The sequence below is a fragment of the Leptodactylus fuscus genome, chromosome 4 (assembly GCF_031893055.1).
Source record: "Leptodactylus fuscus isolate aLepFus1 chromosome 4, aLepFus1.hap2, whole genome shotgun sequence".
NCBI lineage: Eukaryota > Metazoa > Chordata > Amphibia > Anura > Leptodactylidae > Leptodactylus > Leptodactylus fuscus.
Genome location: NC_134268.1, coordinates 52,195,157 through 52,218,594, shown reverse-complemented (window position 1 = coordinate 52,218,594; position 23,438 = coordinate 52,195,157). Strand labels below are relative to the sequence as shown.

The 23,438-nt window shown below is 40.8% G+C and overlaps 1 protein-coding gene across 3 annotated transcripts in view; it reads left to right on the top strand.

Annotated features, from left to right (window-relative positions):
• TRIM55 (tripartite motif containing 55) overlaps window positions 1-23,438 on the top strand; it is a 77,230-nt gene that overhangs the window by 43,063 nt on the left and 10,729 nt on the right. For 2 of the 3 annotated variants that reach the window (XM_075270431.1, XM_075270430.1), the window contains exons 5-9: window positions 4,393-4,626; window positions 5,206-5,228; window positions 5,312-5,436; window positions 7,053-7,261; window positions 10,330-10,608. In XM_075270431.1, the coding sequence (XP_075126532.1) occupies window positions 4,393-4,626; window positions 5,206-5,228; window positions 5,312-5,436; window positions 7,053-7,261; window positions 10,330-10,608 (870 nt within the window). The remainder of the gene's footprint in view (window positions 1-4,392; window positions 4,627-5,205; window positions 5,229-5,311; window positions 5,437-7,052; window positions 7,262-10,329; window positions 10,609-23,438) is intronic. The other variant, XM_075270432.1, reaches the window with a different exon arrangement.

Sequence of the window (23,438 nt, the reverse complement as noted above, 5' to 3'; positions counted from 1 at the left end):
CTTAAACTTCTGGCACTCTCATACACCAGCCTATACAAGAGAGCAGATGACAAGGCCAAAAGAGAGTTAGTCAAGTGGTGCGTTTTCCCACAGACACAGAATGACCTTGTCACTATTGCATAGAGGTAAACAAGGTTATACTTGTATGGATGCATATAGTTACCTAGAAACAGTTAGACTATAATATCACACATGCACATTGCTGTCTGCTGATCTGCTGCAAAACCAAATGATATAACATAGTGCATGCAATCTTCTATGCATTCCACTTCTCTAGTAATAAAGATGCCCCATTGTACTACTGCTATACAAGCACAAACTAATACAGAAACTCTGATAATGTACCACTTGTTGCTACCACAGAAATGCTTTGCGGTCCAGTTACTAAGTTGCTAAGCACACACATTCAGCACTGCTTCATCACGCCAATACAATGCATTAGCCAGTGCTGATTGGCCAGAGTACGGAATTCGGCCAATCAGCGCTGGCTCTGCTGGAGGAGGCGGAGTCTAAGATCGCTCCACACCAGTCTCCATTCAGGTCCGACCTTAGACTCCGCCTCCTCCAGCAGAGCCAGCGCTGATTGGCCGAATTCCGTACTCTGGCCAATCAGCACTGGCTAATGCATTGTATTGGCGTGATGAAGCAGTGCTGAATGTGTGTGCTTAGCACACACATTCAGCTCTACTTCATCGGGCTAATAGAATGCATTGGCCAGCGCTGATTGGCCAGAGTACGGAATTCGGCCAATCAGCGCTGGCTCTGCTGGAGGAGGCGGAGTCTAAGATCGCTCCACACCAGTCTCCATTCAGGTCCGACCTTAGACTCCGCCTCCTCCAGCAGAGCCAGCGCTGATTGGCCGAATTCCGTACTCTGGCCAATCAGCACTGGCTAATGCATTGTATTGGCGTGATGAAGCAGTGCTGAATGTGTGTGCTTAGCACACACATTCAGCTCTACTTCATCGGGCTAATAGAATGCATTGGCCAGCGCTGATTGGCCAGAGTACGGAATTCGGCCAATCAGCGCTGGCTCTGCTGGAGGAGGCGGAGTCTAAGATCGCTCCACACCAGTCTCCATTCAGGTCCGACCTTAGACTCCGCCTCCTCCAGCAGAGCCAGCGCTGATTGGCCGAATTCCGTACTCTGGCCAATCAGCACTGGCTAATGCATTGTATTGGCGTGATGAAGCAGTGCTGAATGTGTGTGCTTAACACACACATTCAGCTCTACTTCATCGGGCTAATAGAATGCATTGGCCAATCAGCGCTGGCCAATGCATTCTATTAGCGTGAACTGAGTTTGCACAGGGGTTCTAGTGCACCCTCGGCTCTGCTACATCAGATTGCTACATCTGATGTAGCAGTGCCGAGTGTGCATCAGATGTGTAGTTGAGCAAAACTGACTCAGCACTGCTAAGTCTCTGCATTCGCATAGGAATGCATTGGCCAGCCTTCGGCCAATCAGCGCTGGCTCTGCCGGAGGAGGCGGAGTCTAAGGTCGGACCTGAATGGAGACTGGTGTGGAGCGATCTTAGACTCCGCCTCCTCCAGCAGAGCCAGCGCTGATTGGTCGAGTTCCGTACTCTGGCCAATCAGCACTGGCCAATGCATTTCTATGGGGAAAAGTTAGCTTGCGAAAATCGCAAACTGACAGGGATTTCCATGAAATAAAGTGACTTTTATGCCCCCAGACATGCTTCCCCTGCTGTCCCAGTGTCATTCCAGGGTGTTGGTATCATTTCCTGGGGTGTCATAGTGGACTTTGTGACCCTCCAGACACGAATTTGGGTTTCCCCCTTAACGAGTTTATGTTCCCCATAGACTATAATGGGGTTCGAAACCCATTCGAACACTCGAACAGTGAGCGGCTGTTCGAATCGAATTTCGAACCTCGAACATTTTAGTGTTCGCTCATCTCTAATAGGGATCACAACGTACATTTATTTTTCCTATCAGTATGTGTTTGTAGAATGAGAGGAAATCTACACAAACACGGGGAGAACATACAAACTCCTTGCAGATGTAGTTCCTGGCAGGATTCGAACCCAGGACTACAGCACTGCAAGGCTGCAGTGCTAACCACTGAGCCACTGTGTTGTCTTCCTCTGACGAGGTCACACCAAACATTGATTTGATTAGATTTCTCTTTACTTACCCACTTCGTTTTGTCAGTTGACAAAAATTAAGGGCCCCTTCACACAGAGTTTACGCTCCGCTCATTCAGACACGTATACACGAGCGCTTCAAAACACATCCCATTCACTTCAATAGGAGCGCGCGTAAAGCCGGCTTTAGCGCGCTCCCATTGAAGTGAATGGGATGTGTGAAGGGGCCCTAACTATTAACATTTCTGTTTTTGAAAACATTTTTACTTTGTAGAATTTTTTCCACACTTGCCTAAAACACTACTTTATGAAGACACAAATATATTCACATGTAAATGTTCCATTCAGTATGCAATATTCCATGGGCGTCAACTATATAGGAAGGCTGTCAAGGTATGCACACTGGGTGCCAAGAACCCACAACCCAATCTGCCTTAACCAGTTATTGCGATGTAGGACTATTGCAATGAACTGATTTTTTGCCCTGGGTAACAAAAGCATGGATGCTACGTAGACTGTTCTTAGGTGAACCTAGCACTGGCCATGGGGTTTGTAAGCATTGGTGGCGCCTTCTAAATTATTCAGTATTAAAAATACCTATCATAAACATCAACAATGACATCACGCTAAGTAACAATATGCAAACAGAAATAATATGCATGACATTCCTTCGCGTGGTTTAATATCTGACGCTAGTTTGCGGTTAGAAATGTAGGATCATAACATTTGGAGATGTAATATTGTACATGACCTCCCAGGTGACTGATTATTTCAGGGATGGCCTTTAGAAAGAGCATCCTAATTGAGGTACACCATGAGACCCATCATCTCTAACTCCAACCTTTTTTATTCTTTCATGTGACACATGGTTAAGAATGAAAAGTGTTAGTGACTTGGTCACATTTCAGTATGGGTCACTGTCTCGTAAGCAGCCTTTATTGGATGTAATGAAAGCTACGTGAATGCTTATTGGATTTAAATGTGAAGGTTTATTGGTTTGAGATAGGGTCAGAAGAACAATCTAAATGCAGAGAAGAAGAAAAATGAGGAGAAAATCACCTGCAGTTGAAATATTGTACTTTTATATACAATGTAGAAAGTGATTGTAAGTGATTATGGCTTTTAATCTCACCGAGAGCTCATCTCTATGAAGCTGGCTAAAACCGGCACTATTACCATAGTAATAAATGTACTGAGGAGAACATAATGCAGAGTTTTGCAAATAATAATCCAATCCTATGTATGTGGAACATACACTGGTGAGCAAAAGGGTAACAATGTTTTTAGCTTTTGACTTTCAGGCTCCATATCTATCCATCGACTACAGCTTCGAATATGAGACTACTATCATTTTGTAGACAATCATTTTGGCTATCTCATACAGAAATCTGACTTGCAACTATTGAGCATATGAATAGTTAATCAGATTCTTGTCATATAACTGCTTTTTTTTGTTTGTAAATCCACCTTTGGCTTTCAACACTGTCTGAATCCTTCTGGGTATGCTCCTGATCAGATTGAAGCATGTCTCGACCAAAATCTGATCCCAGGTCTCTTCTACACATTCCCAATATTGGTGCACACTGTTCAACTCACTTGGGTACAAATACAGCTTTTTCTTCTAATCTACCCCCAAGTATTCAATAGAGTTGAGGTCTGGAGACTGTTGGTTGGGTTGTTGTCCTGCTGGAACACATGTTGTAGGATACTCACATATAGGTGGTCAGCATTGACACCACCATCAATCCTGATCAAGTATCCAACACCTTTGGCTGTGAAACAACCCCATATTATTAGGCTCCCTCCACCAAACTTGACAGTTCCTTCAATTTCTCTATTCATTAGCCTGCTTTTTCCGTATTTCTTCCAGACCCAATTGCACTCATCAGAGCCACTAGGAAATACACTGAGCTACTAGGAAACGAGAGAACAGGTTGTAATGTGTAATATACAAGGAGAAAAAGATATTTCCAGAAAATTCTGGTTGAAAGTAAAAAGATAATATAAGTAGTCTAGAAAGTCTAAAGACATACCGGATTTAATACCCAGCATCAGTCACTGTGATAAATCTGGGGCATTTTCAGACCACCTGTCTTAACATTACACTGTCTACCTTCTAGTAAATCTAAGACATTGCGTGTAAAGGTTGATAATATATTTTAATTGTCCGAAGTATCATAGAAGATGTACATGGCAGATATATGCATTTTAGCGTCTCAGTTCCTCGTGAATTGCACATAGGCAATATACAAGACCATATATTAAGTAAATTTCCTTGTCTTTTAGGAAAACTGCAGAAGACAGAAGGAACAGCTCTCTGAGAAATTTGATTATTTATATGCAGTTCTTGAAGAAAGAAAAGGTGAACTGACTCAGGTTATCACAAGAGACCAAGAAGAGAAACTTGAATATGTTAAGTCTTTAATGAAGAAGTATGCTGATCATATGGAAACAGTCTCCAAACTGGTAGAATCAGGAATTCAGTTCATGGATGAGCCTGAAATGGCGATGTTCCTTCAGGTGAGTGTATGGAAGTACGTACATGGGACTTAAGTACTTCAGCAGATAAGTATAGCCAAATCTTAGCAAGTGTGAATGGTTTGGTGGTTTTAGGTCTCTTGACCCCACATGTCTTCAAAGTTACTTATAGTCCAACACTTCTGAACTAAAGTATCATAACCTGTAGTGATCCAGTTTGTGAATATTTCTATAGGCAGCTTCAATTCCTGTGTCTGTATTTAAGAGATTAGATTTAGTGATCTATCTCCAATTTGATGGCCGCAATATCAGGCACAGTCCTAGTATGAGACTGGTGCCATGACTGATGTTTGCCTTCCTCTGGATCAACACTGTAGGGTTATAGGTTGAATGTTATGGATCAGTATTTAGGGCCTGTTGACATGGTGGAAACTGCTACTGATTTTGGGGTGGATTCCACACCAATGGAACACTTGCATGATATACAATAGTATAGACAGTGTTGTCTCCAGCCAATTCATTTTAAATGGGACCTGTATATGAAGTCTACTATCTAATATTTCCATTGCCTACAGAAATTGCATCTCAGTACTGTATAATAATTTCTCTTTTTTTCTACAGAATTCTAAAGGTTTACTACAAAAGTAAGTACCTATATTTGTGATCCAAACTCCTGACTATTGTCCTGTATTAGTATTTACGACCTTACAATATTGAAATCCCTTAGAATTACAGATGCAACTAGAGGATTCCAAATGGAAAAAATTGAGCCCGGGTATGAAAATATGACTCACTTCACAGTGGACCTCAACCGGGAAGAGAGGATAATTCGAGAAATTAACTTTGACAAGGGTATGTGCCATTTTGTATTGTCATTTCACATTAGATGATGAATAAATGGATCTGGTTAGAGGAACTGAAGTATGCAAAACTTGTGTTCATCTATTATCAGTTCTGCCTCAGTTTACTTTACTATGATGCCTTCCACTCTTAAAGGGACACAGGATATCCCATAAAAGCCTCATATACCATAAATGTCTCCTGCGCCTACAGGTAGGACCCTGATCTAGCAGATATTTATGGCATATCCAGGGGTGTAAGTATATGGGGTCAGTGGTAGCAATCACGACTGGGCTCTGGATCCTGGGGGGTTCCAAATGGTTCCTCTGACACATAAAATATACAACTGTTTTAAAATGCCATAAGGTAAGTAGGGGGTGTCATTACAGATTTTGCATTGGGTCCCAGTAGCTTCTAGTTATAACTCTGCGTATATCTAAATGTCTTTAGTGGGAAAACCCTTTTAATACAGCCATAATGGATGCTAAAATGGATCCTAACAATCCGCATTGACCCTATTGTCTGTTGGTATAAGTTTCTCTATAGAAATTAAGGACACAAGATAAAACAGGATGAACAAAATTTCAAATAAAAAAAACAACCAAAAACACTTGTGACTAGAGATGAGTGAACAGTGAAATATTCGAAATTCGATATTTATTTCGAGTAGAGCCTCAATATTCGACTACTCGATCGAATATCGAATCCCATTATAGTCTATGGGAAAAAATGCTCGTTTCAGGGGAAACCACTATTTGACTAAAGGAGAGTCACCAAGTCCACGAATAGCAGGAGGAGAGTGTTTAGGGGGAGCGCTGTGCAGTTAAAGTGCACGTGCGCTTTAACTGCACAGCGCTTGCAGTTGCGCTGATAAAAAGTCAGCTCCCTCATAACAGCAAGCTGCCAGCTCTCCTGACTAGCAAGGACGAGCCTGCTGCAGAACCAGCGTTGATTTGCAGCAGGCTCGTCCTTGCTAGTCAGGAGAGCTGGCAGCTTGCGGTTACGAGGGAGCTCACTTTTTCTCATAGGAATGAATTGACTAGCGTTGATTGGCCAGTGTACAGCATTCAGCCAATCCACACTGGTCCTGTCGGAGGCACGTCTGTGAGGAGGCGGAGTCTAAGATCGGACCACAATGGAGACTGCTGTGGTCCGATCTGAGACTCCGCCTCCTCACAGACGAGCCTCCAGCAGAACCAGCGTTGATTGACCGAATGCTGTACACTGGCCAATCAATGCTGGTCAATTCATTCCTATGAGAAAAAGTAAGCTCCCTCGTAACAACAAGCTGCCAGCTCTCCCAACTAGCAACGGCGAGCCTGCTGCAGAGCCAGCGTTCATTTGCCAAATGCTATACACTGTATAGCATTCGGCCAATCAACGCTGGCTCTGAATCGAATATTTACTTCGAATAACTAGTAGTATTTGATCGAGTACGAATATTTCGAATACTACTCGCTCATCTCTACTTGTGAAAAGTGCATGAAATTCACAAGTGAAAAGGCCAACAAACAAGTGGATGCAGGAGGCTTATTCATGAATTGAAAGAGTCCACTTTCACTTGAATCAGTAGATTACAGGAGATATTGGTGAAATTAATATTAAAATATGGTATTTTTTTTATTTAGAAGATGAAGAGGAAGAAGAGGAATTGGCAGAGGATGAAGAATCAGAAGAAGCTCATACAGAGTCTTCTGGTGAAGAGGACACCTCAGAGAGAGTGACGGAAAAACCTGCCCCTACACCTGAGACCACAGTGGCGGCCACAAGCCAAAATGAAGAACAAACCACATCTCAAGAAGCAGAACAGCCAACTCCAAGTTCCCTTGTCCCACAAGTAATATAAACATAACCCAAATTAATAATGTAATTGTCTGTGACACTTCTACTAATAATTAACATATTATTAAAGCCAGTGACGATGACCTCATGTAGGGTAACCATGTTGCTTAGGCCTGGGTTGAAGAACTAGATATTACTTTTCTTGGTGTAAATAATGAACCCATTAGGCCATGCTAGATCCAGATGTTATGACGTATGGCCAAGGACCTTCCTGAATAACCATAATATGCATGCTAACATTGGTGATGGGTCTCCTAGTTTTGGTACCCACCAAAATCTGAGACAATACTTTACAGGTAATGTGGAACTATATTCCATGGGACACATTAACCTCTCACATAATATACTTGTCACGGTTGGAAGGAACCCAATGACTTATATTTGCAATTATATATGTCAAGTTATATCAGGCACATGTAACCATTGAGCTGATCGCCCATATTGTATATTCTTTATTCTTAACTGTCTTGTTTGGCACATCCATTGTAGTCATCCATTATTTAATGAATATACAAACATACTTATTTTGGAAGGTAGAAATTCTTCATAAATGCAGCTCAATTAAAGTCTTGATCTTAGGCAAATGCTACTTTGCTATGGGATCTGCCAAATAATAGAGTGCTCCATTAGAGGGAAAGGTCCTTACAAAGGAAGCAAATAATGAGAACATACTTTAACAAGTACGAGAGTGGGAGTAATGTAGAAAAGGAAATGTATTTAAAGATTAGAAATCTTCGTTTTAGTGAAATTGTATCTAGTTAGTAGAACTGTCATCACTTGTACAAGTACATAGTGTAAGTGTAAGGCATAGCTATAGAGAGCCATTAGTTGTCGCCTTCAGCCATAGCCTAGTAATCTTTGACAATGAACCATATGTTTAAAGATTATACCAGTGATTTCATGTTCTTTTTGTTCCAGTTTTACTGACAAACCTTTCTCCTGTTCTTTATTGTTTCAGTAAATTGTGGCAATTTGTTGTTTTGTTATCTCATTTATTTTCGCCTTGTCTCTTAAATAGACATAAGTAGCATCTGCTTATTCTTTATGGTGTGAACGACATTAAAGGGGGAAGAGAAAATTACTATCATGACATTAATTAGGAATCATTATAATTTGGGAAAGTCCTATATCATGCTGTCCTGGACTACTTTCAGCAGCTTGCCAATGCCAATCCTTTTGTTACGAAATATACAAACATGGTTTCTGGCTAAATGACCCATCAGAAAACCTTTTGTCCCTTTATTCTTAAATTTTAAAGTGACCATTGCAACTTAGGTTAACATGCAATAGGGCAAAGGTCAGCAACCTTCGGCACTCTAGCTGCTGTGAAACTACAACTCCCAACATGCTCCTTTCACTTCCATGGAAGTTCCAAGAACAGCAGAGCAAGTATGCATGCTGGGAGTTGTAGTTTTGCAACAGCTGGAGTGCCAAAGGTTGCCTACCCGTGCTATAGGAAGAAAATGGGGACTGACCAAAATTTGATTGGTGATACCCATGTGGGAACAACAGAGTTTTAAGAAAACATGCCCTAGAATTATTTTACAGAGAATTATTTACCTACACCAACATGGAAAAAAATTGGAAAGATGCTTCTTCTAGCCCTCTGTCTGTCACTTAAGTGTAAAAGCAGCCAATAGTTTAGCTTCTATAGGGTATTACATAAATGTCCAAATGTAGTCTGCATTTCTTGGTGAAAGACATCTATTCTTGGGGGTAGAAAACTACTTTTCTCCATTTTAATCTCTCTCCCATCTAAACACCAGCTTGGTCCCATGTTTGGGACCAGGTCATACTGCTTCTTATTGTTTTACCCAATTACTTTACAAATAACAATTATATTTCAAGAAAAATGCTTCTTTCTCCACTTATCAACTTCTTCCCTTGTCTTCCTCCTAAAATGGTCATTTCCTTATTGAAATCTGTCTTCTATAAAGATAGGCTGCAGCCCTTAGAGATCTATAAAAAGGGGAAGAGATGCTGGGTTACAAAGAAGCAAAGACACAGAAAACCTGCTATAGACAACAGTAAGATTTATATCTCCACAGACAGAGCCTTATTCTCATCAATACTGTTCAGTACGGTAAAAAAAGACCGTAAAAACCTACTGTTATCTGCAGCAGGTCCTGGGTCTTTCTCCTCTCTCCATAGACTTCTATGTAACACAATATGTTTGTAAGCCATCTTCATTGAAAACAGAATTGAGCAGTAAATGAAGTAGTTTAGAAGGAATCGGAGCAGGAAAAGAGCCTGATAAGTGGAGAAAGAGGCATTTTCCTCTAAGAAGAGACTGTATATTTCAAGGTTTCTTAGATTTGTCTATTGATTGGTGAAAAATGTTAACATTCTAGTGAATCTATGTACAAAGTTTATGAAATATAGCATTTCTTATATTAATATGCAAATGTATTGACTTGTTAGATATATAAATGTGATCAAGGGCCGATATTCAGTGCAATATGTGGAAAATCTAGGTTAGTAAGTTATGATCTGTCTGGTGACTATATTTACTTAGTCGAATCATAGATCTCTTCTTAAAACAATAAGTTCTGTGCAATGTATTGGTTTCTTTAAGGTACGTCTGATAACAGGGCTCTTCAATGGGTAAAAAAAAAATCTCATGCATATTTGTCAATATTAGCTGATGTTATAATGTGTTGCTGATGTAACTTTAGTGCTTTAGATATAGCAATCCTTTACTATCCCATACAGCCCCATTCTAAACCATCAGCATCAATCAATTAAAATGATTAATAATTATTTCTTAATCTCTTGAATCTGTCGTATTGGCTGGCCGCCATTCACATGCATATATCGCAATATTTATACAGAATTTTCTGATTAACTCTTTCTTAAAATATCTGACTCCGTAATATCCCACAGCTGCAGACTTCATTAACAGTATCATCTTCTAGGAACTGAACATAGTTTTATCTTGGGATTTCGCTTGCTGTGCACTATCTTGCCTTATAAGCTGAATCTAAATGTGTGCACAGTGCTCAGAAGACTGGAGTTGCATTCCAGAAGATAACATGGCTTTCTATTTTATTTGTCCTGATAAAGGGTGGTGTTGAGCCAAGTGGTATTCAACAGACTCCTAGCGCTCAAGTGCTCTCAACTGCAGAAACCTCAGATCCCTTGTTTTATCCTAGCTGGTATAAGAGCCAAGCACGGCTGCAATCCAAAGCAAACAAGCTCCTGTTGAATGATGCTGTGGGTCAAATAGATCCTTCCATTCCTAAGGAAATGACTGTAAAGAAAATAGACCCAGCAGCAGGACTCCTTAAGGAGAATGTGGTAGTGGCTGGTAAGGAAACCAGTCCATCTACAGATAATCCTCAGGTCAGTGATCATGTCCATGTTGCCTTGTTGTGCCATGACTGTGCTGCGCTAGTGAAAGTGATATAAAAAGTCCTATGCTAATGCTCTGCTGCTTCAAGGACACATACTTACTAAGTCAATATAGAAAAAATACATCATGTACTTCTTTGTAATTCTGGTTTAAGTTTGTGAACCCCTACCACTTAAACATTCAATATTTTATTTTGGTTTTTAGTTCTTTATTATACAGCTTAGAGCCCCATTTATTACGAGGGCAGATGGGGATGCTGTCATTCCTCTGCCTTCTGACGCTCTGGCTCTCAGTTACATGAATGACTTCAGTCTATTCAACAAGCCTGCAGCCTGAATAGAGGAGTTGGTGACATCAGTGAGAGTTGGAATGGCTGCAGGAGAGACAGAGGAAAGTGAGTTCCAGCCTCCCCAGCAGCCTTCCACACAGATAATAAGTAGGGGCCCGGATCGCCAAGGTGTATGTTAATAATAAACCTCAAAGGATTCAGATCAATTACAGCAGTCCCATCCTCCATATAGTGGTTCTGGGAGAATTGCTCCTATCACTTGAATAGGAACAGCGCTGCACAACCACTAGCAGCTTTTGGAAAACCTGTTTAACCAGTCCAGAGAATACACAGACAATCTTTAGTATTCCATGGATAACGGCGTTAACATACAAGTATAATGAAGATCAAAGATTGATGAGTCCTTATCTATCTTCCCTTTTTGCTTGAAATATCCAAAAATAGTGGGGTACAATGACCAGTTTGCAAAATAGCACTTTTGCTTTTGAATCACTCTGTTCAGTTTTTTGAGTAACGCAAAAGTTATTTTTCAAAGCTGGTTCTCATATCATTCACATTATCATATCTGGAGCCATTAGGAGAAGTAAGAAAACATGTCTGTAAATTGTTTAATACTCTTTATATTTGTAGATGTGTCCTTTCTTATCCATTCTCTTGGCTGGATATGTTCAAAATATATTTGTCACATTATGACCAACTTTTCATAACCACTTAATTTTGTGATACTCTGTCACAAGATGCAGATCCTGTATGTGTCTGTGCGTGGCCACACAGTGGTTGTGTTGTGCATTGCAGCCTTTCAGGACTGAGTGTAGTATGAGAAACTGGAGTCCTTAAAGGGATCCTATCACTCAAACACAATTTTTTCTAGGTACCACGTCAGAATAGCCTTAAGAAAGGCTATTCTTCTCCTACCTTTCGTCGTTTTCTCCGCACCGCCGTTTGCCTACAATCCCGGTTTTTCTTGGTATGAAAATTAGGTCTCTCGCAACACTGGGGGCGGGCCCCAGTGCTCAAACAGCACCTGGGGCATCCCCAATGCTGCGAGAGAACTCTCCCCAGCACCGCCTCCAGCTTCATCAGCAGCGTCCTTTTCAGCTTCTTCTTCCAGCAGCAGCTTGTAACTTATATGGCCTCGGGCCACAGGCCACGAGAAAATGGCCGCTTGCACAGTATTGTAAGCGGCCATTTTCTCGTGGCCTGTGGGCATGCGCAGTCTGCTCTGCCCAAGGCCCGAGGCCTAGAAGTTACAAACCACCGCCGGAAGAAGAGGCTGACGAAGATGGAAGCGGTGCTGAAGACAGCTCTATCGCAGCATTGGAGACACCCCCAGTGCTGTTTGAGCGCTGGGCCCGCCCCCAGTACTGCGAGAGAGCTAATTTGCATACTGAGAAAAAACAGGATTGTAGGCGAAAGGCGGTGTGGAGAAGACGACGAAAGGTAAGAGAAGAATAGCCTTTCTTAAGGCTATTCCGACGTGGTACCTAGAAAAAATTGTATCTGAGTAATAGGATCCCTTTAACAAACTATAAAGTAAGGTAAAGGTGGACACGTATGATTTTATTATTGTATAACCCTGAGTTACGTCACAAATTCACAAATGTATATCACTCAGAGCTGAAATCCGTATTCTCATAGAAGAATCGCCCAGCACCAATGAAGTTAAAATCTAGTTTATTGAGACTACATTAAAAACCATGCTGCATCTGCCACGTTCTTACTAACTGTACCAAAAAGCTTAACATTCCACATACGTAATAAATTTAATTTCTCTTAAGATACTTCATGTTTTTTTAATGGATTCTGAATAAACTTTCATAGTCGCATAGGTGCCAGACGTGTCTTCTGCTGTGAGTACGTACCACTGCCCACACATAGCTACATGACCTGTTTGTAGATAGATGATTCCCTGAAATTACCTGTTTGGGTGAGCTCAGTACAAATCTTCTATTTATCTGAAATCTGTGGTCCTTGCATATTCAGTGCTGGACCAGATGTAGTTCTGCTCATTTACATTCTCGGAGGTATATCCTTTACACCATATTCAGTATTCTCATGCAGGAATAATATCTTTGCTAGAATGGTGTGTAGAATGTGCTGACGTGTCTCTAGGTCACTGGTGGTCCAAAGGGCTAGCTTAGCTAATAAAACAGTGAACAGTGACTCCCGTTCATCTCATCACTGACACAGACGGGGGTATACTACTTTTCAGGGCATTGATATACTTTTCAGAATTAAATTATAAGGGTAAGTTTTATTAATTTGCATTAGACTTGGGCCCATGTTGAGGATATGCAGCCATTTTTGTTGCAGATTTTGCTTCAGTTTTTTTGAGCAAAAGTCAAGAATGACTACACAAGGAATGGGAAATATATAGGAAGCTTCTTCTACCTTCTGCTCAATCCACTCCTGGCTTTGGCTAAAAAAATTGCAGCAAAATCTGAACAGAAAAGTTGCATTTCTGCAACATGGGGCGTCAGCCGTAATTTCACCTAATTTTGTCAGGACCTGTAGACTACCTAATGTGTATAGGGATGCCCAGACTTTATGCTATAACAGATTTGGGAGGAAAGAATGACTAAGCTTTTGGATTTCTACATGCCCAATTACTATGTTCCTGGCAGATAAGCGAGGACCAAAGATGTCTGGCAGCAGCTTCTTCCACTCCACTCATTGAGGACACCTGCACGCTAAGCTTATAAATCTATTAATAATAGTAAGTAGAGATGAGCGAACACTATTCGAAACTGCCGCTTTTAATAGCACGCTGCCATAGGAATGAATCCAATGCGTCCATTCATTCCTATGGGTGCGTGCTATTAAAAGCGGCAGTTTCGAATAGTGTTCGCTCATCTCGAATAGTAAGCGAAGCATACTCATTCATTTATTTGTCCTCCACGAAGATAGAAATATTAGGCCACTAGAAATATTAGATATCCTATCTGCTTTCTCAGATTAAAGGGGTTGTTCACTTTTCTCGGCCTCAGGAGAAAAATCTTTTTTCCTGGACAACCACTTTAATGTCCTGTTCTCAAGACAGGCGATCAATATTAGACACCGATCACTGATACCAAAGGGAGACTTCAATGGGGCAGCACTGCAGTACCTACACTCTCCACTAGTTTGTATGGTGAGTGAGCAGAGCAGGTAGTTTTTTTGGGGTTTTTTACATTTGCAGTGCCATAATAGGCTTACTTTGTTGCAGGGCAAAATACTGGGAATCTTTTCAGACTAAGGCTGTGTTAGAAAAAAAAAACCCTGCAATTACAACATTTAATTATTACTATAGTTATTATTATTATTATTATTATTATTATTATTTATCACAGCAATAACAAATAAATATCATTTTTGTTACACTGCAATACCTTTGCAAAACTTTGAAAAATAAAAAGTTTTCTATGGGTTACCATAGTCTGACACCCATTAACTTCTTTATATTTCAATGTACAGAGGTGGATAAAGTGTCTTTTCTGCAGGGCAAGTAGTTTTTATTTATACCATTTTATGTCTATGTCTTTTATTCAACTTTTTGGGGGAGATGAGATGGCAAAAAAAAATAACCCAGCAGCTTGGCCATTTTGGGATTTTGCCATTGTATAAACATATTCCTATCCTCCATTCACATTGTACAGTCAGGGGAACTTGTGGGTCCTATTTTTGTGATCATGGGTGGTTCCACTGATCAAAGAGGAACAAAGTCTACAGTTAGACAACAAAATAGTACAGGGATGTTGGACCCATCTGGTACCATTGCAGACTGAATTTCTTCTAGCTTTAAATTTTACAATTTTCTTTTAAATAATGAATGACTATAATAATTTTATAATGTTATAATCACGTTTATATAGATATGCAAATCAGCTGACAAGTGCACCAGAGGTGGGTCCTGATTTGGCAGATTTTTATACAGATAGCTGTGGTTGGTAAGGGCAACAAAGGGTTTTTTCTTTTAGATAACTTCATAAATCTCACCAGTAGTTCAGTATATATGTATATATATATATATATATATATATATATATATATATATATAGACCAATAAATGAGAGAAGAATCTTGTCTTTCCGATCAAAAGTAGATTTGTTTTTATTTTACTAATAAGGTCCTGAGACTGAAGCAAATGTCCACTACTGTCCTCTGTAATAATTCATTTTCTGCTTCGTTGCATAATTTTAATATAGTTGTATACAATTATGAGTATATAATTTCCCATGTGATTCACATCTCTGATGCCGTTAGTGTTTTTACATATTTGGATAGTGGTTGAAAAGTTGCAGACTGGGCCTGTCACCAAAACCTTTACAATAGAACACATCTGTTCTGCGCACATCTTAAAGGAAATCTGTAATTTTGCTCTTCTAATCTGATGACTGTCCTATATAGAGGGCAGGGAGAGTGTAAGAATAAGGCCCCTTGTAGACGACCATGGTGTGGGTCAGTGTGTATTTCACAGATAGCACACTGACCCATTCTTTTCTATGGGCCGATACACACGATTGTGATTTTCACGGCCCCATTCCTGTCCTATTTTGTGGCCCATGCTTCCATGGCTCCTATTCATTTAATGAAAGGTGCCATGAAAGCACAGTGTGTGCATGGGCGGCACCCCGGGACATCCTCGTGTCCCCCACTAGGTCACGGCAGGCCGATTGCAGTACAGTTGTCTGCAACTGGTTTGAATCCAAGTTTCCATTCACCCAGCGCTGTGGTCTCAATTGCCCAGAAGGCAGTCTCTGGATGTGTAGATCTAGCATCAAATCCGATCAGACCTCTAGGTCAATCACTCAGAGCAGAGGGAAGGGATTGGAGAACATACAGTACATTGTAGAATACCTGAGACAATGCACATCAAGGGCCGTGTCCTGGGTACATGTCATCACAATTCAAGGAGATTACAGCTTGTATTTCTCATTATGATTACATTGCTCTACCTATTGCCTATATACTGTAGTGCTGTCAGCAGATCTGAGAAGTCAAAACTGCAGACAACTTCCCTTTCACAAACTCCCCATAATGGGATCACCGTGCTAGTAAAGTGGTTGTACCATGGCACCATTTTCAATGCTTGTGTTATAATGCCATGGATCCTTGTTGACGCCTGTATTATACCAATGTCAATGGTGAAAGCATGTTTTCTTATTTCCTCACAGGGCTTAGTTCTCAGCTTATCAATTCTGACTTTATTAATGATACTGCATCATCTCTGGAGTCAAATTCAGTACATGATATTATCTCTTCTGGGTAGGAAATCCTTTGATTTATTCCTTTACTAACAGATCATCTTCTTCACCATCTTTCTAACTAGTTTGAAAAATGTGCTTTCAAGTTACTGATATGAAATATAACTTCCTATGTAAAACGTAAACCTGTGTGAACTCCTATGAGGCTGACTGCGTAGAATATAAATATATACATTATATAGGTCATAAGCGTCTGCCAAGACTCTACATGGTGTTATTTGGGGTATAAGCACTGGAAGATTAAAGTAATTCTTCTAAAACCATTCTACTATAATATAGTAGTAGGGTCAGGGGTGACACCTCCAAAATAATAATCTGTTTGTATGGGCAAAAGTACTCTTCCAGAGATCTTGGGGTATGAAAGCTTTTCATAAAAGAAACACTCCATTAAGTTTTTTGTCCTCCCCATTTAGAAAAAAGTCTATGTGCAGCAGTTATTGAATAAGTTACTGATAGCTTTATGTGCTCCCTGCTGGAGCACTGACCTTCTCTTTACTCATTTAATGCACATATTATATCTGTGTGAACCGGAGGTCAAACTCATAATGCAAGTATATGTGAGTCATATTAGGGATCCAGTCAAAAGAGCACAAAGGAGGTCAGCATTCTGGAGGGGAGCATATAAAGCTGTAGTTATTCAATATTACACTACACACAATTTTTTACAGGAATGTTTCTTTAAGTGGATTTTTCAATAAATTGTTGCAAATATTCGAATAAAAGTCAGGAGACATGGAAACTGAAGTAAAGGGTAGAAGCTGCTCCTGGTATTTCAGATGCAGCATGGTTACAGTAGGATTTAGGCTTTCCTGAGCAAGGGGGGTTTCAGGCTGATTTTGAAAGTTTTATTAGCATTGGACAGTCTAATGTGGTGGGGTAATGTGTTTCAAACTATGAAGAAGGCATGGGGACAAATCTTGGAGGATGTGGGGATGTAAGGGGAGGTTATGTCATTTTTGCATATAGTATAGACAAATAAAAATTATGTACATGAATTTTACCTTAAAGAAAAATTCAGAAAGATCAATGTTTCAACTGACATGTTCCAGCTGAATCAGGCGTGGTGTCTACGGCGCGAGGCTCCCTCCGATTAGGCCCATTCATTTGGGCCTAATCCGGAGTGGAATGCCGCGCGTAATGTTCACACCGTGTGAACATACCCTTACTCGTGAACATACCTACTCATGCTGCAGCTATCACCACTGTCACCTCTGAGCCAGACACGTCCTACGTAGGGTTGAGCCGATCTTGACTTTTCAGGATCATTTTTCATTCGAACCCGATCTCAATCCCATTTCCGATCCCAATGCAAGTCAATGGGATTTTTTTATTAATCGGAGATCAGATTTTAAAAGCAATCCTACCCCCTGGTGTCCACTTACCTCCAGAGATGGCTGGTCCTGTGCCCTGTGCCTTCATTCTTCGCCTTGCTGCTGCTCCACGCTGCTTTTCTTTCTTCGCTGCCCCCTCCCTGCCAGGTTAGGAGAGTGTGGGCGGGTTAGGAGAGTATGGGCGGGTACTGGGAGGGGAGACGTCACGTCTCCCCGCCCTGTACCCGCCCACACTCTAAGCCACAAGCCCCGCCTACCTAGCGCTTTAAACACTAACCTGGGAGGCGGGGCAGCGAGGCAAGAAGAAGGAGGGCACTGGAGCAGCCATTTCTAGAGGTAAGTAGCTGCTAGAGATTTAGTTTAGCCTTCCATTCGAATGAATGGAGGCAGCCGGCGCGCAGGGGGTTAAGGCTGTGTGTCGGCTGCTTCCATTCATTCCTATGGAACTGCAGCGGAGCCTTCACACTGAATATACATCGTATACTCAGTGTGAAGGCTAAGCAATGCATTGTGGGAAATACTACCGATCTCGATCCCACATAAAAAGATCGTGTTCGGAATTCCGATGGCGATCGTGAAATTTTCTCGATCGCCGATCGGAATCCGATCTTTTCCGAACACGATTGCTCAACCCTAGTCCTACAACCTTGTCCATCATATTATTCCTTACTGTACTGCCACTCATGTTGACACAGCTACCATTACTGCCACCACTCAGGTAGACACATCCTGCAGCATGGTCCATCACATTACACTACAGTAAACCCCATTGTTGCCGCCACAATGTTGGCACCAAAAAACATGGAAGACACTTGGATGCATGGGGCCTTAAAGGAACAGTAAACCCAGATAATACTGAAAACCTTCCTCCTTCTCTTTACTTTCCTTTGTCTGGTTGCAAGACAACTGGATTATCATTTACTGTGCTCTGTCTGCAGTAGGACTAAGGATTGTCTAACCATGTCCCCTCACTAAGCTCCATGCACTTTCACTGGCCACCAGCCAAAGATGGAACTGATTTGCAGGGAATCTCCTTGTTTTCGTTGCAGGATTTCTACAAGACACTTTATGTTAGGAACTTGCAGATAAAGCTGCAGACCGACAACTATCTTTTCACTTTATCATTCATTTCCAGGTTTAGTGTTTCTCTAAGGGGTGTTACACTCTGATGAATAGAGAGCATCCCGGGAGGGTCCATAGAGGTTAATACTACTGAATGGCTGAGATGACTAAAAAGAGAGCAAAGGAAAATGCAGGAGGTTGCATTGAGTGCCCTGACCGAAGCAATTTACTGGCTTGAGACGTAGGTTATATATAGAGTACATGTTCCATGTATAGAATCTGTCCCGTTTTCTGCAATGTGTAATTGATAATTATTTATAGTTTAATGACTCATGAGTCTATTCCAGATTTTCAATTAAATGACTCTTTTCACTCAATTACAACCAACAGCATTACCCACCGGCAGCAGGACATGGTTATGGTTGAGCGTTCTGCACAGTTCATTGACCAGCGGCTTCAATATCGCCTTAGAACTTATTTATTGACGACCATAGTGAACCTTTGTAGTTTCACGTCAGTAATGACCTGGGTTTACACCTTTTTAGCTCAATTAATTACGTCTTCGCTCTTATAAATGAGACTCATGCATTAAGTCATTAGGAGACAATTATTTTCCTGAAACCTTCTCGCTATTGCCGTCTGATGTGCAAAAATACCTGTGATTTATATTTTACCAATAGTGTGGTATATGTGAAGGAATTTCCAAATGTGGGATGAAGTGGCTGGATATGGGAGGAGACGGTAATGCAAAGGATAAGGCTATGTTTAAATCTACATTGGAGCCTGAGGCCTTGTTCACATCTGCGTTGGTATTCCATCCGGGGGAGGGGGGGGAGTCTGCATGGAGTCTGCAAGTGGTGTGCAGTGAAAGCACACGGACCCCATGGACTATAATGGGGTCCATGTACTTGCCACCAGATCTCCGTAGGGATCATGCGGACATGAAAGTACTTCATAATCTACTTTCATGTCCGCATGATTCGTGCGGGCAGCGCGCGGCCGGCACACAGACCCCATTACAGTCTATTGGGTCTGTGTGCTTTCACTGCACACCACTTGCAGTTGTGTTCGGTATTCCATTCAGTAGGTGCCCATGCGGACTCCCCAAATGGAATGCCGAACGCAGATGTGAACCAAGCATTACTTGCAAATTCTGTAAAAAAAATTTCACGGAATGGAGAGTTATTATTTTTCCAGTAACATTATGGACACAAAGCCAACAGAAACCATTAAAGTCAGTCGCAAGGAGACAGAGTAGGAACTAGTAATAAAATGGTGAGTCTTACTGTGGACCAAAAATAAAAGGGGTCTTGCTGGGGACCAGAAATGAGGCGAAGAGCAATGCTGGCAACTATGAATGAAAGCGAAGCCATGCTGAACATCGCAACAGGGGTAGGGTTAAGAGAAACTAAAATGAATGATTGTCCTAGTTAGTCCTGGGGTTGGGCTTAAATGTTCTAATTTTGGGAATTAAAATATGAGTTAGGGGTTCCTGTTAGGACATAAAAGGAGAGTTCACATTTTATGTATAAGTAATGTCGGGGCCTGATGTAGTGTGAATTAATCCCATCCCCACACTGCGGAAAAATACACGCAGCGGACAAGTAGCTGTTGCAGTTTTATAAATCGCAGCATGTCAATTATGTCTATGGAAACACCGGCGGTTTACCTGTATGTATATTGAAAGCAAAAAGTCAGTTTGCTCTCTGAGAAAAGTGCTGCGGGATAAACCCTGATGCATTGTCACCACGATTTTCCTGATCACTTTTTTGCTCCTATGTTGGGCCTTAACCTTAAAGTGACTTGTGTACATTGCCACAGCTGACTTACTAGGCCTAGTCTAGACCCGGCCTTGTGGAATATACTGATGTGATGTTAAGCATAAAATATATTAGGTTTAAGATTATTTGTGCTTTTGGTTGGCTGTACATTTTCATGAACTCCATTAGACACTCGGCTCAAAGAGGTTTCAATACTTTGGTTGAAGGTTTTTATCATATCTTGCTATCAATTATAGATCAATAGGAACCATAAGAACTCATCAGGTTATATTTGAAAATACATCCGTCATAGTAGGCAAGAGTGTGAATAGAGACTAATAGGCTTCACATATCCATTTTTTTGCTGGATTTAACAGTGCAGAACATTGCGCTATTTCAGTTATCAAAAGGCAGCAGAAAACTGAAAGAAGAGAACAAACCCAAGTATGAACAGAACCTTAGGCATACAGGGCAGACAGGAACTCATTCTTCATAATAGTTGGAAGAAAGGTCCTACTGATGGTATAAAGATAGATTTTGTAACCTTTTGTCCAAAAATAATGTTACTGTTATGACAGTACCCAAGTAAGTGAAAAGAAAGCACCTATGTCAAAAATAGAAAGCTTGTATATCACAAAAATGGTGCGTAGTTGGAGTTCTTCCAAAACGGTTTTGTTTAGACTGGGATTCATCATTGAAACGGATAGATGAATTTGTCCTATGATTTGTCCCTGATGGTTTCTATCATGGCGTCCATTATTCTACTGCTAACGACAACCGTGAATGATGTGCTCATTTTTATTGCAATTTCTATAGAAACTCTGACACAGGGTCCAAATGGATGTGGATGACTCCTGCTACTGTAATTCTACATATGTTCTGCATACAGTATACTTGTTTCACTCTTTGTTTTAAAAGTCTTGACCCTGCATTGACATAGTGAAATTTAAAGTGCACAGGAGATTCTGTGACAGCAATAAACGCATAAGTAAGTGTATAATAGTTCTAGTTACTCCAGTGTGATAGGTTAAACCTTACTCCTAAGTGTTTAGTATCAGCATGTGGGCATTTCCTTCAATCATGTTACATTACCTACCCCTGAGCTAGTCATATGGCTGAACCTATGGAACCACTTTAAGGCCGGGGCCCCGCTGACCGGAAATGCTGCGATTTGCCCTCAGCGGAAATGCCACTGGAAAAATTGCGGTGCTTTACAGTACTTGCAAAGTGGATGGGATCCATGCGAATCCTATGCCCACTTTGCGGAAAAAATCGCAGTGCGGACACGCTGCAATTTCCAAAACTCGCAGTTTTCAAAATCGCAGCATGTCAATTATATCTACAGAAACACCAGCAGCTTTCCTGTAGATATAATTGTAACAGAAAGTCCGCGGAGGAAAACTCAGTTCACGTCTCGGTTGTTCCCACAGTGCTTTAGTGCTAACCCTATGGCTGAGGCCCCACTTTGTGGAAACTCAGCTTTTTTTGTTGCAGATTTTGCTGTGGTTTTTTGAGCCAAAGCCAAGAATGACGACAAAAGGAATGAGGAATATATAGGAAGCTCTTATACTTCCCCCTCCTGCTCAATCTAATCCTGGCTTTGGCTTAAAAAACTGCAGCAAAATCTGCAACAAAAAAGCTGTATTTCCTCAACGTGGAGCTTCAGCCTAAAGGTTGTATTGAAAGGCATCTTCATCCAAAATAAAAAGAATTCCATATATTAGTAAATCATTTGTCACTTCAAATATTCCTACACAACCAGAGGCACATGCAATAAAATCCCATGAACACATGCCTCCTTGTGAATGTACCTAAAGCATATTAATACCAAGTATCTGAGTGTCTTTGCACAAATTATCAGAATTCCAAAATTTATGGACATATTTGCCAGGTATAATAAATGTCTCTTTGATTTACTTTTAATTATCTTTTTCCTAGTTTTATTATAGAATCATACTATTCAATTATTAGATTATTTATTGCGCACACATTTCCCTAGCAAAGTAATATGGCGAGCAGACTCCAAGTTATCTGTCACCAATGTCCAATCTATTCCATCACTATTGTCCATGTAAACTTTCTGACAATACAGGTTATTATCCGTGTGATGCAATCATATTTCTTAAGTATCTCTTTTCCTAAAGAACTTATTAACCCAGACCTTTTAGGTAGGATTAGCTAAAATGCCCCATAAATCTGCTGATCCAGCACTAATGTATGTAAAACACCATTATGAACTTTCCGGGACTCGGAGGAAGGCATCAATAGGTCTTATTACAAGATAAAAGGAACTGTAAATGACAATAATCTTTATTTCAGGACAGAAGCATGATGAATATATCTCAATACAGTATTCCAAGAATAGAAAACACAATAATATCTTAATATATTTAATCTATTTTAGACAAGAACATTGGGATTAGTTCTAGACACAACACAGGCACCATATAGTAAAGTCTGACTAACAAGGTTACCATTTGTCTTATTTGTCTCTATTATAACTACAGTAGGAGACACAGATATTACATATTTGTACAGTAATAAAAATGACATATGCTGCATTAATGAAAATTAAAATGGTTTTCTGCTTTGGACAATCCCTGCAGTGACACCGCAGAGGAATTGATGCATCACACAGTTATAGGGGCTTTCCAGGATTTTGTCATTGATTACCTATCTTAAGTATAGGTTATCAATATCAGATCAGTGGGTGGTCTGACAACCAGCATATAGCATCACCCATATGAAGTTTAAAGTACACAGCTCTATACACTGTGTAGTGGTCGAGCCAGGTTACTACATGCAGCAACTACAGAGTATATGAAGTACACAGCTCTTCACAATGTGTAGTGGACTGAGTCAGGTTACTACAGCTCAGCAGCTATAGAGTATATGAAGTACACAGCTCTGTACACTATGTAGTGGTCTGAGTCAGGTTACTACATGCAACAACTACAGAGTATATGAAGTACACAGCTCTGTACACTATGTAGTGGCCTGAGTCAGGTTACTACAGCTCAGCAGCTGCAGAGTATATGAAGTGCACAGCTCTGTACACTATGTAGTGGCCTGATTCAGGTTACTACAGCTCAGCAGATACAGAGTATATGAAGTACACAGCTCTGTACACTATGT